Source organism: Balaenoptera ricei, chromosome 18 (genome assembly GCF_028023285.1).
Source record: "Balaenoptera ricei isolate mBalRic1 chromosome 18, mBalRic1.hap2, whole genome shotgun sequence".
Taxonomy (NCBI): domain Eukaryota; kingdom Metazoa; phylum Chordata; class Mammalia; order Artiodactyla; family Balaenopteridae; genus Balaenoptera; species Balaenoptera ricei.
In genome coordinates this window covers 21,593,447-21,611,174 of record NC_082656.1, presented here as the reverse complement: position 1 = coordinate 21,611,174, position 17,728 = coordinate 21,593,447, and the positions used below count along the sequence as shown (strand labels likewise).

Sequence of the window (17,728 nt, the reverse complement as noted above, 5' to 3'; positions counted from 1 at the left end):
CCAAGTAATGGGCAACTGCAGAAGCCGGTACCAGGATTCCCAGTTCAAAATGCTCTTCCCTTAAAAACAAAAGGCAAATCAAGCAAGCAAGCAAACAAACAAGCCCTCACCCAAGCTATAGTATCAAGCCATTTTAACAGCAGCACCAGTTGTGTGTCAGCTGCTTGAGATTTTAAGTCAAAGGGAGCAAGGCAATTTTGTCCGAAGGCACCAAAACAGTGATTATTGAGAGCTTACTGTCGGCTTCTTTACATATGTGATCTCAAATTAGATGTAATTTCCTTATTTTGGAGATGAGTAAACTGAGCTTCTGAGAGGTGGGGTAACTTGCCCAGGTCACATGGTGATATGGACTGAATGTTTGTGTCCCTCCAAAATTCATATTGTGCAGCCCTAATCCACAGTGTGATGGTATTTGGAGGTTTGGCCTTTGGGAGGTAATTACGTTTGGATGAAGTCTTAAGGATGGGATTAGTGTCCTTATAAAAGAGAAAGAGAGACTAGAACACACACACACACACACACACACACACACACACAAACACACAAACACACACACACTCTCTCTTTCTCTCTCTCTCTCTCTGTGTCTCTCTCTCTCTCTCTCTCGTGTAACGACACAGTGAGAAGGTGGCCATCTGCAAACCTGGAAACGGGCCTCATGAGGAACCAGATCTGCCAGCACCTTGATTTTGAACTTCTCAGCCTTTAGAACTGGGAGAAATAAAAGTCAGTTGTTAAGCCATCCAGTCTGTGGCTGTTACAGCAGACAGAGCTGACTAAGACACATAGTAAATAACTATTTCTGGGCCTCCAGATTTGCACACAGGTCTTCTGTGGCCAGTGCCCGTGACCTTGCTATCTGCAGCCTCATTTATTCTTATCGGTGCCTTTCCTTTGGGTTCAGTAAAAGAAATTCTTTTCATGCTAACGTGGCAGGCCAGTCCATGTGCCTATTTGCTTTGTTTCCTTCCCTCAGCACTCCCCCTCCTAGGATGAGGTGGGGAGGGGCTTTGACCAGATAGCGGTGGATAATGAGTCACCTGCGTGCTGTGAGGGCCATCACTGTCGGCCACAGATCTGGTGACTGCCCCTTGCCCTGGAGCCAGGCGTCTGCGGAGAAAAGGCAAAGGACTATGGCAGAGGCGAGGAACGAGGGAAGTAGTACCCTAGCTCCTTTCTCGCTTACCCTATATCCAAATCTGTCAGCAGCTGTCTTTGGTGATTTGCACCATGGTCTGGACCCAGGGAGTCTCCGTGATCATCCAGTAGCAGGACTTCCTTTCTAGGAATGAACTGTACCATGAGCTCCCCTGATATCATGGGTCTGACTTTGGGGTCATACTAGCAAACCACTGAGTAACTTAAATGGGTGGTCTGTTTCTTTCTCCAGATATGGCCTCAGGGCAGGATTGGGGTAAGGATTTTCTCACCCCGGAGGGAACTAGGGGACAAATGGTCAAAACTATGGAGAAGGCAGGGGGTCTAGGAGCAGGCAAAATAATAGAATGGAAATGATAATAAATATGAATAATATATAAGATGTGTAATAGTAATAAAATACATCAGGCTTACTAGCAGGTTCCTTTGTTCATGGGGAGCCTTACAGGGCAGAGCTTGTGTTCCTTGGCACTAGAGGTGGGAAAAAAGGGGATCAACTGAACTTGCTGGAGATGGGCCAGGGCGATGGGCTTAGGGACCCCAAGGGTGGGCTGTATCCCAAGGGTGGTAGGATCTGCATATTTGCCAGTGACTCTGATTAAGTGAAAATAACATAAAGTACCTAGCACAGTGCTGGTGTTTATTATATGTTCGGTTAATATTAGGTTATGTTATGGGTTGAATTGTGTCCCCCCCCCCCCAAAATGATATGTTGAAGGCAGAACCCCCAGTACCTCCGAATGTAATCTTATTTGGAAAGAGGGTCATTGCAGATGTAATTAGTTAAGATGAGGTTATACAACAGTAGGGTGGGCCTTAGTCCCATGTGATTAGTGCCCTCTTAAGACGAGAACAGATACAGACCCACGGGGGAGAGCGCCATCTGATGCCGTAGGCACAGACTGAAGCACTGCAGTGTAATCAAGGCAGGCCAAGGACGGCCAGCAACCTTCAGATGCTCGGAGAGAGGCGAGGAGGGGTCTCCCCTACAGGTTTCCAAGGGAGCCTGGTCTTGCCAATACCTTGATTTTGGACCTCCAGCCTCCGGAACTGGGAGACAATGCATTTCCGTTGTTTTACGCCATTCGGTTCATGGTCCTTTGCGCAGCCCTAGGAAATGAACGCAGCCACTTCCCTCTCTGTTTAGTCTTCCCAGCTCAGCCTCAGAGGTGCACGTGCAGGTGCTTCCGTGAGGTGTGTGTTTAAGGGAAAACCGAATTGTGTTTTCAGGCAGTGTGGGAGTTAATCACTTATAGAAACACTTGGAGAAAGAGAAAACAAGTGTCAACGAGGATGTGGAAAAATGGGAACCCTTGTGCACTGTCGGTTGAAATGGTGGTACAGCTGGTGTGGAAAACAATACAGAGGTTCCTCAAAAAATTAAAAATAAAACTACATATGATCCAGCAATCCTACTTCTGTGTATATATCCAAAAGAATTAAAAGCAGGATCTCAAAGAGATCTTTGCACACTCATGTTCATTGCAGCATTATTCACAATAGTCAAGAGGTGGAAGCAACCCAAATGTTCATCAATGAATGAATGGATAAAGAAATAAAATGTGTGGTATATAAACACGAAGGAATACTATGCAGCTTAAAAAAAGGAGATCCTGTCACATGCCCCCAAATGGAGGTTTTTTTGAGGACATGATGCTAAATTAAGTAAGCCAGTCACAAAAGGACAAATACTATATGATTCTACTCATATGAGGTATCTAAAGAGGTCAAAATCATAGAAATAGAAAGTGGAAAGGTGGTTTCCCAGGGCTGGGGGTAGGTGGGAGAGGAGGTAGTGTTTAATGGTTATAGAGTTTCAGTTTTGCAAGACGAAAAAGTTCTAGAGATCCATTGCACAGCAATGTGGATGTACTTGACACTCCTGGACTGTATACTCAAAAATGTTTAAGATGGAAAAAAAAATTTTTTTTAATAAATTTATTTATTTATTTACTTATTTTTGACTGTGTTGGGTCTCGTTGCTGCGTGCGGGCTTTCTCTAGTTGCGGCGAGCAGGGGCTACTCTTTGTTGTGGTGCACAGGTTTCTCATTGCGGTGGCTTCTCTTGTTGCAGAGCACGGGCTCTAGGCACGCGGGCTTCAGTAGTTGTGGCATGTGGGCTCAGTAGTTGTGGCACATGGGCTTAGTTGCTCCACGGCATGTGGGATCTTCCTGGACCAGGGCTCGAACCCATGTCCCCTGCATTGGCAGGTGGATCCTTAACCACTACACCACCAAGGAAGTCCCTAAGATGGAAAATTTAATGTTATGTGTTTGTAACCACAATTAAGAAATAAAATAAAAATTAAAAAAGAAACCCTAGGAGAAGTTCCCATTGAAAATGAGAAATTCTTTGATAATGTGATTAATTACTTTCTTGGTATTAGCATATGTATGTCTTTGATTTTTTTGTACATTGGATTTTCTTAAAGTGAGGCCTGCATGTAACTTGGGTGCGGGAGCTTCCGGTGGGTTGTTACAGTGACCCTGGTCCACCACGTCTTTCCCTGCATGTGGCATAATAGTGTGGGGCTGGAGTTCCCTGCCTAACGGGAGACTTAAGGTACACAGGAAGGCTCCCACTGACAGCCTCTAGAGGCAAATGATTTGACAGAATTGAGGCCAGGGAACTAGGCTGTCCCTTTCGTGAAGCCCAGATGTCAGCAGTTTCTACATGTGGTCTAATAAAAATATATGTTTGGTCTTTGTTCCCAGTTCCTGGCACAGAGTAACTTAAAACCCTTGGGATTTCTTGACTGATAGATGTATCTTTTATTATTCAATCACCAAAGGCCAATGAAATAATCAATCATGACCATATAATGGACATCCATAAAAACCGCTAAATGACAGGGTTTGGAGAGCTTCCGAGTTGGCGAGCACATGAAGACGCAGGGAGGGTGGTGGGCCCTGCTGGGTATGGAAGCTCCGCCTCCCTCCCCCCTCTTACCTTGCCTTACGCATCTTTTCCATTTGGCTGTTCCTGAGCTGTATGTTTTATTTAAAAAAACAAACCCAAAACCTATATTTGTAAGTAAAGTGTCTTCCTGAGTTCTTTGAGCTCTTCTAGCAAATCATCAAAACTGGGAGCCTCTGATTTATAGCTGGTTAGTTAGAAGTACTGGTGGCCCAAGACTTGTCACTGGCATCTGAAGTGGGAGCAGTTTTGTGGGACTGAGTCCTTTAACTTGTGGGATCTGGCCCCAACTCCAGGTGGGGTGTGTCAGAATTGAATTATAGGACATCCAACTGGTGTCAGAGAACTGAAGAATAGATTGGTGTCAAAAAACATCTCAGACTACATTCTTTCTCTTGGTCTGGGCTTCTTCCTTCTTGAGTAATCCAAGTAGAAGATGCCACCCCTGGAGAGAGGATAGGGGTCTCGGCGCAGCCTGGCAGTGGGGATGTATATGTCAGCCAGGATGACCAAACAGGGGGCCCGTGTTTGGGCTATTGTGTGTCACACCGACCTTGACCGGCCGTGTGGACACAACCAGGGTGAGCTCTTGCTGACCATCAGATGCCTCATTCCCACCTGTGATGCTCAGAGAGAGACCATGAGCCTTGAAAAACACCATGTTGTTTTCTGATGTCACCCCTGGAATGTTCTGAGTGTTTTGGTGACCAACTTCTGCATAGGACCTATACCTGGCACCTAACATTGGTATGGCTTTTTACTTGAGATAGAAATAATAATTTTAGAAAAGGTAGTAGGTATCGGTATCTCTGCTCCACAGACTTTCAGGAAGTTTTTCCATCAACTCTAATACCTGTCTTAATTTCTGTTCAGAGACTGATAAAGCATCGTATCAGATATCATCTTCACATTCTTTCAGACTCAGATTTTCATAACGTACATAATTAACAAGAGGGGATAAGTGAGTAGTAAAAAGTCCTCTGTTTTTCAGGTGAGAAGTTGAGGCCCAGAGGATGGGCTGGGAAGCAGAAATCTACTTATTTTCTCTTTTCCACAGCACTCGAGGCCAAATTTTACAAGGACAAGAGATACCAGATCTGAAAGCCTAGAAATTCCAATCAATGTGGTTCTACCTCAGGTAGGGATAATCACAGAAGGATGCCACCTCTCAGTTTTAGCCAGAGTAGCCCTCCTCTGTCAAAACTCTAGCAGGATGTCATAGAAGGAGCAGAGTAGTCAGGGCCTCAGATTCTAGTTCTAGGTCAGCTGCCAGCCAGCTGTGTACCTGGGGGAGCCCACTTAGTCACTCAGCGTCTCGGGTTTCTCATCCCTCGAATGAGGGGGGTGGGTTAGGTGATCTGGGAAGACCTTCCAGCCCTACCACTTGAAGTTTCTGTGACTCTCGGAAATAAGCCAATCTTCTCAAAATTACATCTTTTGGTGCTTGCTGTTGTGCAACTACTCTGGATTTACGGGGGCAGAATTAGAACTGAGACTTGCAATCAAAAGCCTACGACTGAATCCATGAACCTAGGATGTGGGCTGAGGGGTACAGGGTCATGCGGCGGGGTCAAGAGAATGAAGGCCTGCTGTACACCAAAGACAGAGAGAGTGTAAGAGGGGTGGGCCTGAGGGGTTCAGAATGGAGGCCAATGAACGGATGACAGGCTGCAGATTCTCAGTCCTCCTCCTGCTAAGCAGCTGTTTCCTGGGAGGGGTCCTCCCGATTGGATTGTTCCTACTGCTGTGTCACAAAGGGGGCAGGCTTGCTTCTGCAGAGTCACCTAAGGCCCTGTTGGAAGATCATGGCGGTGCAACCAGAGGGGCTAAAATGTAGGGTGGAGGAATCCACTGCAGAGGTAACTACCTGAAAGCTCTGTCCAGGGATGTGTAGGAACAGGATTGATCGCCAGTGGGCATCCTGGGATCTTGGAGAGCATGAAATTAGAGGACACCTGCTGCCTGGGCACAGGGGCAGATGTGCCTCATGGGTACACCCCTTGTCAGGTTCCTGCGGCAGGTTCCAGACACCCGGCAGGGTACTCTAGGCTGGTGCTTGGGGTGAAGGGGGCGTCTATAAGTTTAGATGATCTGAACTGGGCCATCACTAGAGCTGTGAGAGGGCCCAGTGTGCTGACTGGACCTCCCCAGATGAGATGGTTACAGCTGGCAGCACTGGGAGGACTGATGTGGTTAACAAGGGGAGGAAGGGGGACTTCCCTGGCGGTCCAGTGGTTAAGACTCTGCGCTTCCACCGCAGGGGGCACGGGTTCGATCCCTGGTCGGGGGACTAAGATCCCGCATGCTGCATGGTGTGGCCAAACAAACAAAAACAAAACAAAACAAACAACAAGGGGAGGAAGGGAGATTGAGCACTGATTTGATCACGTGGCGGCACTGGGCCATGCAGCATGAGGGAGAGATTGTACAGGAACGGGAACTGGGAACCCTAGGAAGCCCACTAGTAATGGCAGAGCTGGAGTTAGAGCCTTGAAGCCAGGTCAGTGCCCACTTCCTCTGCTGTGCCGCAAGCTGGGCACATGCCACCTGCTTCTTCCCTTGCTCTTAAGAGATGGTGCCTCTTCTCTGCCCATCGTCACCGCTTACCGTGAGCTCCCTGCATGTATCTGCCACATTCTGCTTCGTTTTGAGGCTGAGCCCATTCACTGGGGAAAGGGATTGCAGCAGCAGCTCTGTGTTTCCAGAAAGTACCTCTGGCCTCCCAGCTCCCAATCATGCCTGGCGCTTCTCATTTACATTGCAAATGCCTATGATTCACTCTTTGTTTCACCCTTAGGTCTTTTCGGGTCTTATTGATTTCCAGTTTTTCTTCCTCACATTAAACATTTGTGTTTTCTGATCTATTTCCCTCCAACACATTAACTTGCCAGCCATCAATGTTACTTCCTGCCCAAGCTCTCTGCCCTCCTGGTTCCTTTTGTACATAATGATTCAGTTCTCCCCAGCATTCCCATTTCCCCAGTGAGCGCTATCTGTGAGTTTCATAAAGGCACTGTTTCCTGTGAGATCATTAATGAAGGATCTATACCAGGTCAGAATGAGCTCCCACAGCGCCCTCCAGGGCCCCCCTCATCCCTCGCTGTTGCCTTTTCTCGGTCCCCTTTGTTTGGGTTTGTTCTTCAGAAGCTATGGAATCCACCAACGATGCCTGTATCTCTACCAATTTGAATAAGTGTTAGGAGGAAGATTTCAGAAGATTGTGTGTTAAACAATTAGCTAAAACTACCAGATACATGACAGATGACATCTTTATCCTCTTTGCTGTTAGTGTTATGATTCTATCAAAATCAATCACACTGACCTGTGAATTATCCTCTTATCTGTTCGCATTTATTAAAACCAACATTGACTTTCTCATGGTGCTCGGGAACGGAGTTAATTTAAAAATATGATAATGAGACTCAGCCTTGTCAACCTGGTCTGAAAATTAGTGGCGGATCTGGCTTTTCCTTCCAGCATTCTGGGCCTCTCAGCTTCACACGCTTGAAAAGTAACCCCAGATGGTTGAATGTTCTCTGACCGTAACCCTCAGTAATGCTGGCAAAGTAGGGCTTTAAAAAACTTGGTCAACAGGCTTGAAGTCTGCTGGGAGCATTTGGACGTCTCTTCTGGTCTGTGGTAGCCATATTTCTCCAGGAGTGGAGAGAACCTCAGCGCATGTCAGCTAAACTGGCTAGTCATTGTCTAGCCCTGTTCCCGAACTATTTAGGTGGGAGGCCTGCAACCCCAGAAATTCCTCCCCAGAAGGTCCCACTCCGAGTCCTGTTCCTTAGACACCCCTTAGCATCAGAAAGAGACTTTGGTCTTATCACCTCTCCTTTGCCTTTGCCCGGCCCGCCCTTCCACTGGTTACTCCTCCTCCACGGTCTCCACTTGCCACGCACAAGGCTGGTGATCTGACAGAAGCACATAGTTGGTGATTTCATGCATTTTCTTTCTAGGACCAAATGCATTTAAAAAGGAGGTGCCAGGGAGAAGGCCAGGCCTGATGTTAAGGACGGATTGCGAACCATAGGTGGGATTCAGGCACCTGTGAGGGAGATGTTGGTGCCCAGGGCCCTTCCTGGATCCTCAGTACTAATGCATCTTACTTAGGTCACAACTGGGAGCACATTGCTCCTGAGGGCAGAGTCTCTTGGTCACCTTCCTAACAAAGCCAGATGGAAGGTATGATGAGCGCCGTGGCCATTTGTCTTCCCCTCCTGCATCCTTTCTCGTATCCCATTCTTCCATGAGGAAGCCCCCCTTTTCCTCTCCCACCTACTGGGTCTGCATCCACATGTGAGGGCATTTCCCACAGGTCAAGGAAGAGACCGTCCTTTCCTTCATGGGGAAACCAGGCCAGGCTTCTTTGGGGGCTTGGATCATGCTGCCATAGACTCCGCCTCCTAGGCTGAAGAGAACTTTCGGGGGTGTTCCAGGGGCTTTTTCTTGGCCCAGACCTCTTGGCGGGGCTCAACGACAGCAAGGACAGATTAGTTTAGCCCATGAAACTAACCCAGTGATACCACTGTTTGAGGAGACCTACCAAGAAGGAGCTGGCTTCAAACATCAGCTAAGGGGGCCTGGGATTTTTTACCTCAAGTACCTCGAGGGTTTGCTTAGCTCAGATGCTCACTTTTCGGAAAGTCCTTTTGTAAAGAAATACATTCAGCATTTGCTATAGTGTTTTAGGCCAGGAATGTTTAAGCTTTACTAGTAGAACTGGCTGTCTGTTTGGTCTTTTCTTTTTTTTTTTTAAATTTTTTGGCTGCGCGGCATGTGGGATCTTAATTCCCTGAGCAGGGATCGAACCCGCGTCCCCTGCCTGGGAAGTGCGGAGTCTTAACCACTGGGCCGCCCGGGAAGCCCCTGTTTGGTCTTTATGACAGGACAGCTTACCGACCACTTTCTTAGCATCTCACAACAACACCAGGAAGTAGGCAGAGCAGCTACATTGGGGTTCATTTTAGAGGTGACGTTCGGAGAAGTTAAGTGACTTTCACAAGAGCAGTCAAAGATGGGACTTTTAAGCCCAAAGCTACTGGGAATTTAAGACCTCTCGCCTCATTGGATTATAGGTTCAAGATGGCAATGTGCACAAACAGCATGCTTGTGTGCAGAGGGCAGCTTCCTTTAGGGACTGTGTAGATGGACGTGGGGAGAACCCATGATGTAACAGCTCTGCAGTTTAAAAATGTGAATTGAAACGTGGATACGGCTTTCCTAAATAGACTAAAAATATTAAGGTAAACAAAATCACCACTTCTGAGGGCCAAAAATAGTATAATGTTAACAGTTTTGTGTAGTTCAATCTGATATCTCCTCCTTACCTTTCAGTGCACTTTAGTTGATTAGTGCATTGGCAAGGACTCATTACACCTCCACTGTATGTGAAATGTGTTGTTCTAACGTCCAGGACTAGGGATGTCAAAAAAAGTAAGGGACGGGTCACTGTGCTCAGGTAATTACAATTTATTCATCTGGGGACAAGATGGGACAAGACGTACGAGAATCACTGCAAAGGAGTGATATCAACACACATGCAAAATAAAATATCTGGGCATTATAAAGAGCTAGAATGAGCCTGCAGTTTGGAGTCAGATATCCTGGTTTTAAACCCTTGCTGGCTATGTGATCTTTGGTAGAACCATGGTAGCTCTTTTCAGTAAGATATTACCTATGACTATGGAAATCAGTTAGCATATCATCACATAATAGTCATTCAGTGTTACTTCCTTTTCCTTGCTCTATACAATCGAAGGAAATGCTAAGCAACTTCTCTTCTGAATCCACAGTAACCATTCTTGCATGTCTGTAGCTCTCTATAAACAAAGAAGATGTCACATAGTCTCCTTTTATTTTTGAACTTTACGACAAAGCATCTGAAATAAATAGGGCAGGTGTTAGTAAAACTGCTGTGGACGGTTGCACAGGTTGTGGATGGTTGCACAGGTTGTGCACTGCAACACCAGTTGTGAATGGCACCCTCAAGAGTTGGGCATTGGGGCTTCCCTGGTGGCGCAGTGGTTGAGAATCTGCCTGCCAATGCAGGGGACACGGGTTCGAGCCCTGGTCTGGGAGGATCCCACATGCTGCGGAGCGGCTGGGCCCGTGAGCCACAAGTACTGAGCCTGTGCGTTTGGAGCCTGTGCTCCGCAACAAGAGAGCCCGCGACGGTGAGAGGCCCGCGCACTGCGATGAGGAGTGGCCCCCACTCGCCGCAACCTGAGAAAGCCCACGCACAGAAACGAAGACCCAACACAGCCAAAAATAAATAAATAAATAAATGAAGTGTAAAAATTAAAAAAAAAAAAAAAAAAAAAAAGAGTTGGGCATTGTACAGCCTGCACAAACATAGGGGGTGGCTCTAAATCATGCTAGCATCCACATTTTCTAGATATGGAAACTGAGGCAGAGAAATTAAGTGATTTTGTAAAGGCCATGCACTCATACAGCACAGACCCAGGACTCTTTTCAGTTTTATGATGTCCAGTCCCCTGTTCCCCATACTTTACTGCCAGAATTAATGCTTGCTGCACGTCAACCTCCCTCACTTACACCAAGAAATAATGGTTGCTATGCATTGATTTTCAAATTGATTGGAAGTTCCCTGAGAACAGATGCCACATTAATGTTAGTTGATTCATTGACATAAATGTGATTTGGCGCAAGAATGTTTAGAGTGGGAATAGATTAGGGTGAGAAGTTTTCACAAGGCCAAGAAAGAGATTTCCTTGGAGGACTAAGTCCAGCTAGGTCTGATTGGAATCAGGGAAGTATGGGAAAGAAAGAATTTGTCTTGCCTCAATCCCTTCCCAAAGTTTAAGCACGATTCTTAGTATATCTGAAATCCTGTATATTTAATATTTTCCCTTAGATGGTCTCATTTTCAGAAAAAGAAAAGATGCTGCTCTACTTTAGCCTCATCTTAATCCTATCCACAGGATTGTGGGTTTGATAAGATAGGTATATTCTTCTAATACCCATTAAAATAAATATATGACTATTAAAATTTTTACAGTATTTAAGTGTTTTATCTAAGAAACTAGGCCATGAGGCAATGCTGGACTTGGCCACTTTCTGGGTCCTGTCTGGGGATAAGAGGAAGGATAGAAGGACTTAGTCATAAGAGGAGGGTTTGGTCTCTTGGTTAAGGAGGTAAAGGAGACCTATCAGTCCATCAGTATTTTCTGGATTAGGTGCGTGGGCACGGAACAGAGACAGCAAAAGACTTGCTTGGAAAGTGTTGGTCATTTAAGGGAGGGGACATGATGTCAGCTAGGTTGATAAAAGAGGACTGCTGGGGCCATAGTGGTGCCAGTTTATAAACATGGATCCCTTCAACCAGGGGAAGTTAGACAAGAGAATATTAGAGATAATGCTACTGACCTTTCATTATGCAGAAGTGGAAACCAAGGTCAGAGGGTTAGAAGATGTAACCGAGGTACATCCTCTAAGGACAAGGGCCCAAATACCCAAATTGTCCATAGCTAGGGATCCGCCACCCACATGTTAAGTTTTTATTTAGTGCCTTTAGGTTGAGGGGATAGTTGAAAATCCCTTGGGTACCCAGTTCAGGATATGGATATAAAATAAAGGTGGCTGACTGAGTAGGATGATTTAAAGGCCATCAAGGATACTATGAACAGGTATAAAGCACTGGAGGTTTCTCTTTGGTTGTTCACCTGGATCAGGAAGAGTATCTTTCTGATAGAAATCAATCATAAAAAAGAAATGAGAGAGTTGGGGAAATTTGAATCAGTATTTGTTGATATTAAGGAATCATTGTTAAATTTTAAAGGGAAGATAATGGTATTGTGGTTTTGTTAAAAAAAATACGCATTGATGTATTTATGGATAAAACAGCACAATGTCTATACTTTGCTTTGAAATAACCCAGCGGCAGGGGAGTGGTTCTGGAATTGGATGAGGGTATCGATGAAGCAAGTGTGGTCTTGATTTGATAACTGCTGAAGCTGGGTACATGGAAATTTATTAGGCTATCCTCTCTCTTTTTGTGTATGTTTGAAATTTTCCATAATAAAAAGTCCCTAAGTAGTGAAAGTCCTTTGCTTAATTCATGGAGATTTCCTACACGTGTGCTTCACATACATAAGTTCAGGGAGCCAGAACTGGATTTGTGACTTACTGAGTGAACTGGTGCTGGTTATTTAACTTCTCTGAGTTTCAGTTTCTCCATCTGTAAAATGGGAATAATAACACCTTATTAAATCAGTGTTGTGAAGATTAAATGAATTCAGTAGCGCAAAACTTCTTCCCTTTCTTTCTCTTGATGGGTATACACATCATTGACTAAAACTACACTTTCCATAGTAATATCTTCAAGAGCAGGATATTACTGCTGAGATGGAGTCCTGTAGTGCTTCATCCTTGGAGGATGACGAGGACCTCTCCAGATTTACTCCTTATTGACCTTGGCTAATCTTCCCAGTCTGGGATCAAGTCACCTTAAATTTATAAGGAAATGGTCTGGGCTTTTCACAGTGGGGTTCATTCTGATCACAGGTTCAGCCACAAGAGCCATTGTGCTTCTCCCATTGAGAAGGATGAACACCATGGAGGCTGGATTTATTTAAAGTAAATAAGGTTCTGATTGCAGAATGTCCTTGCACCCTCGCTCTCTGGAAGATTAAGCACAACCTTACAAAGTTAATGACGTGCTTATTGGAAAGTTAATAGCATAGAATCATGCCTTCTATTTATCTAGCTCTTTGGGTCTTAAAGAATTCTAACCAACTTTATATGCTGTACAAATTATATATCTCTATATATGCCTATATATATAATGTGAATAACCTGACTTGTTTTCTATCTTCTCTGTCTGTAAAATTTTGAAAATAACCTAAGAAACGAGAAATTAATATTTGGAGAGCATTGCAATGTACTTGGATGAAATGCTTTTGGTGTATTTAGAAGCAGCTCTCATGATCTTATTTTTATTTAAATTCATTGCTGCAGTTGTTACCTCTTCTCCAGGATGCATCCCACTTGTTCACTGCTTTTTGAATTCATCTCAGAATTCCTGCATTAGTGAAATCTCCTTTTCTTGGTAACAATAACTTACATTTACATCTCTTACATGTAAGATGGCACCTGGCAGTTTTAAAAACACTTACATTTCTATGGCACCTGGCAGTTTTAAAAACACTTTTGCATTCATTATCTCATTTAATCCTCACAACGGTGTTATGAACTAAGCAGGGCACGTGTTATTATTTCCATTTTACAGGTACAATTTGCTGACTTTCAGTGTTGGAAGGTGGTGCCTTTAAGATCACAGAGTCTCACTGTCTGAGAAGGGAGTCACAGTTACGGAAAAGAAGAAAGCTAGAATTAATCCTGTGGTGTTGAATTGGAATTGGAAGAGTGCTTTTTTTGCTGTGAATTCTACATTTTCTGATATAAATATTGCTTCCTTTTTGTTTGTTCTTGGGTAGTGAACACCTAGCAGATTGTCTACCCTTCTCCTGGAAGGTGGTCCACTTTGTGTGGAGTTCTGTAAGACGCTGTCCCTGGTTACACTTGTTTGCTCCAGATGGACACCTGACCCATGCTGGGCCAATCAGAATCCTCCCTGAGTGTTGGAAACTGGGACTAAGGATTTTCACTCAACTTTGCCACTCTCTGGATCAAAGGGAGATATACACTGACTTACTGCCCTTGCCATGGCCATCTTCCTACAGGTATACTGAGAAACAGAGGACATGGATTATTGCAAATGGGGAAGCTAAAGTAGACCCAGTGATGAGAGATAGGGAGAGTCTCCAGCATGAAGTTTCCAGTGTCATTTCCCCCCAGTGTCATTTTAGTCCCAAAGCTCTGGAGTCAGGATATTTGATCATTTATCTCGTATGATAATAATGCTTTCTGCTCTTCATGCTTCCTTATATTTTTATTTTTCATTTTCCCATGTGCTTAAGTTTGCTTTGTAAGTTTCTTTATATTTAGAAATTAGAAAGTCATGTTTTCCATTTTTAGTCTACCTCTGGTTCCTTTAATCTCACAGACACACACACGCACACTATATATATATATATATATATATATATATATACTGTATCTTTACCAACCTCAAAAAGAACATAGTATGTATTTATTTGTGTAGGATGATTTCATGCTTTTTAAATTTCTCTGTACTTCTACCTCCCATTTTTCTTGATATAATGACATTTTAGAATAAGATTATTATTATGAATTTATTTCTTATATTTATGTACTTTCTATTTCAGTAATTATTTTGGACATTTCTATTATTTTTAAAATCATGTTAATTTTGACTTTAAATAAATTAATCCTAAATTTAAAAAAAAAAAAAAAAAAAAAAGATCACAGAGTCTGACTCTCTTTTGTACTAGTGAAAAGCTGGGTGTCAGAGAGGGTGAGAGCTCTCTAATTTCACACTGCCCATCAGCAACAGAACCAGGATGAGCATCTGTGTGACCCCAGTCTTGACCCCTTGGCCTTCAGCCCTGGTGTAACCCTCACCTGAGCAAACTGCATTCTACCTGGCTCAGAGCAGTTCTGACCACCGGAAGCCAGAATCACCTGAGGGAGCTGGTTAGAAATACAGATGGATGAGTGAATGAGTGAATCAGTCTTGTAAGTAAAGGCTCCAAAATCTGCATTTAAAACTCACTCAGATTCTTCTTCTATATTGAGAAGTGTGACAGTGGTTTGTTGGGTTTAAGCTCTGTGGCTCTGATCCTCTTTTTATGTGGTGGTTTTGAGGTGCATGGCCACCATCATGAATTCCTCTGTATGAATCCCTTGGTATCCTTTGATGTCTTCACTGCCACATGTTAAACTCCCATTGCTCGGTGATATGTCTGTGATGGTGCCCTTCCTCTCCAAAATTATCAGCTGGACTCTGTTTTAAGCTTAGCACCATGTTGGTTGGTGTTAAAGGGGCTGCTATCGGGGATGGCTAAGAGTGGAGGATAGGCCTGAATGGGGCCAGGAAGAAGGTGGGACTTACTAGTAGCACTGCCATTTGGGACAATGTGAGTGGCTGTTGGGTGATGCCAATTGTGGGTACACATCTACAACTCCGGTAGCTGGAGAACAGTGTTTATTCTTCCTCTAGGGTGGCAGAAGTGCGCCAGAACCCATGCTTAGTGCTTTCATACATTCCCTCTTTTAATCCTAAAATATTTCTATGAGGCAAGGCAGTAGGTGCAGTTATCCCAGTTTGAAAGCGTGGTAACTAAAGCTCACATAATTTGTCCGTGTTCTTGTAACTAATCAAATAATGGGGCGAGGACTCAAACAGTTGGTTGACTCCAGTATCGATGCCTTTATCCTCCATGATATATTCTTGATTCTCATTATTCGTGGATTCCATATTTGTGAATTTGCCTAAATTTTTTTCACTAAAATTAGTTTGCAACCCCAAAATCAATACTCGTCTCACTTTCATGATTATTCATAGACACGCACAGAATGATGAAAAATTTGAGTTACCTGATGCACACATTTCCAGTTGGAGGTGACTTCTTGTTTCAGCTCTCAGACTGTAAAATAGTGTCCTTTTCACAGTTTATTTAGTGTCACTGTTTTCACACTCTTGTGCTTTTTGTTGGTGATTTCACTGTCTAAAATGGCCCTCAAGCATAGCGCTGCAGTGCTGTCTAGTCGTCCTAAGCACAAGAAGGCAGTGATGTGATGTGCCTTACAGAGAAAACACCTGCTAGGTAAGCTTCCTTCCCACATGAGGCACAGTGCTGTTGACTGCAAGTTCAATGTAATGAATCAAAAGTACATTTTAAATAAGGTGTCTTTCAACAGCAGACAAAGTTATTTATTGATTGGTTGAGGAAAATGTGACCAGAGGCTAGCAGGAACCTAACGCCGTGCGTCTCTTCGGAGCAGTGGTACAGTAGTCGCGAATTCTGGGTTTGCGGGACTTTATAGAACCGCGAATAACGAGGATCAATGTCATTTCCTCGCGAGGAACCCAAGAGGCCAAGTGCAAAAGCGCCCTCTGGGGCCAGTCCAGACCCCCAGACTGGGTTTCTTGTGGGGTCTCCCGGCCTCTCATGTGGTCAGCCAGCCTCGGGTGCATCTGCTCCTTCGCTAACTCTGGGCTTCCCTGTTCTCTCCCGCAGAGGGGTTCAGCCGAGCCCTTCCTGAGGCTCCACAACTTGTACCCCACCCCGCGCTGTGCCAGGCAGGCCGCCCTGCCCAGGCTGAGCCGCCGGGCGGTCAGCCAGCACTCCTACCCGCCGGACCGCTTCCCCTCCGTGCCCCTGGACCCCATGGAAAGCCCCACCCCGCAGGCGGACCCGGCGCTGGACTACGACCCGCCCCGCGTGCAGCTCAGCGATGAGACGTTCGTCTTCCAGGACGGGCGGTGGGTGAGTGAGAACTGTCGCCTGCAGTCCCCCTACTTCTCCCCGGCCTCGTCCCTCCACCACAAGCTGCACCACAAGAGGCTGGCCAAGGAGTGCCTGCGGCAGGAGGAGACCAAGTCCCTGCGCGCGGAGAACAAGTCCCTGCGCGCGGAGAACAAGTCCCTGCGCGCGGAGAACCGCGCGCTCCGCGAGGAGAACCAGATCCTGCAGGTCTTATGGGAGGACGGCCGGGCCTCCGCGCCGCTGCTGCGCAGGGACAACGCCTCGTCCCTGGAGGCGGTGAAGAAGGACCCGGACCTGCAGGTGCACCGCGGCCGGGAGAGCAGCACCCTGCAGCTCCTCCAGGAGGAGAACCGGGCCCTGCAGCAGCTGCTGGAGCAGAGAAAGGCCTGCTGGGCCCAGCCGGACGAGCAGGCGGCCCCCTCGCCCCAGGAGGCGCCCCACGGGCTGCTGCCGGGCCAGGGCGCGGGCCTCTCCTCCCCCTTCGAGGAGCCCAAGGGCCCCCAGGCCCCGCAGGAGGACTCCAGGACGCTCCGGGCCCTGCGCGAGATGCTCAGCAACCTGTCCGCGCAGCCCAGGGAGGAGGCGGGCAAGGCGGGCCCGGGCCTGCCCGACGGCGGCCAGTCCCTGGAGCTGCTGCGGGAGATGAGCCAGGCGCTGCAGGCCCTCCGCGAGGAGAACCGGCTCCTGCAGGAGGAGAACCGGGCCCTGCAGGAGGAGAACCGGGCCCTGCACGTGCTGCGCGAGGAGCACCGGATTTTCCAGGAGGAGAGCAAGGCGCTGTGGGAGAACAACAAGCTGAAGCTGCAGCAGAAGCTGGTCATCGACACGGTGACCGAGGTCACCGCCCGGATGGAGATGCTCATCGAGGAGCTGTACGCCTTCATGCCGACCAAGAACAACGACCCCAAGAAGCCCAGCAGGGTCTGAGGCTCCCCGTCCAAGCCGCACCGAAGCCCCGAGCTGGGTCCCCAAACGGCATCGCCCGCCTTCCCGTTGTCGCCTCGCCTGCCTCCACCAGCTGGTGCCCGTGCAAGAGCAGAACGAGCGGCCTGGTCGGCTCAGAGAAGCAATAAAGGCGTGAGGAGGCTAGGGCCGCTAATCGCGCGTGCTGCTCTGCCTTCTTTCTCATTTTTCTTTCTTTTGAGCACTTGCAGGCTCACAGCAAAATGGAGCAGAAAGTACAGAGATTTCCCACATACCCTCTACCCCACACACCAACCCGCAGCCTCCCCGCTATCAACATCGTCCGCCAGAGGGCACACTTGTTACAACT

At 46.4% G+C, this 17,728-nt stretch overlaps 1 protein-coding gene across 2 annotated transcripts; it reads left to right on the top strand.

Moving 5' to 3' along the window:
• The first annotated feature begins 4,750 nt into the window (after positions 1-4,750).
• On the top strand, positions 4,751-17,382 carry CBY2 (chibby family member 2). Of its 2 annotated transcripts, XM_059903308.1 has the most exons (3): positions 4,751-4,825; positions 5,136-5,216; positions 16,207-17,382. In XM_059903308.1, the coding sequence occupies exons 1-3, from the start codon at positions 4,751-4,753 to the stop codon at positions 17,380-17,382; spliced, it is 1,332 nt and encodes a 443-aa protein (XP_059759291.1). The 2 variants fall into 2 exon arrangements, with proteins under 2 accessions (XP_059759291.1, XP_059759292.1); XM_059903309.1 differs by lacking the exon at positions 5,136-5,216.
• The last annotated feature ends 346 nt before the right edge of the window (positions 17,383-17,728 follow it).

Excerpts from the sequence above, each read along its gene's own strand:
- CBY2 (XM_059903308.1), top strand. The coding sequence starts at position 4,751 with ATGTCACCCCTGGAATGTTCTGAGTGTTTTGGTGACCAACTTCTGCAT. Across the intron at positions 4,826-5,135 it reads ATACCTGGCACCTAACATTG|CACTCGAGGCCAAATTTTAC; the intron begins GTATGGCTTTTT and ends TCTTTTCCACAG. Across the intron at positions 5,217-16,206 it reads TCAATGTGGTTCTACCTCAG|AGGGGTTCAGCCGAGCCCTT; the intron begins GTAGGGATAATC and ends TCTCTCCCGCAG.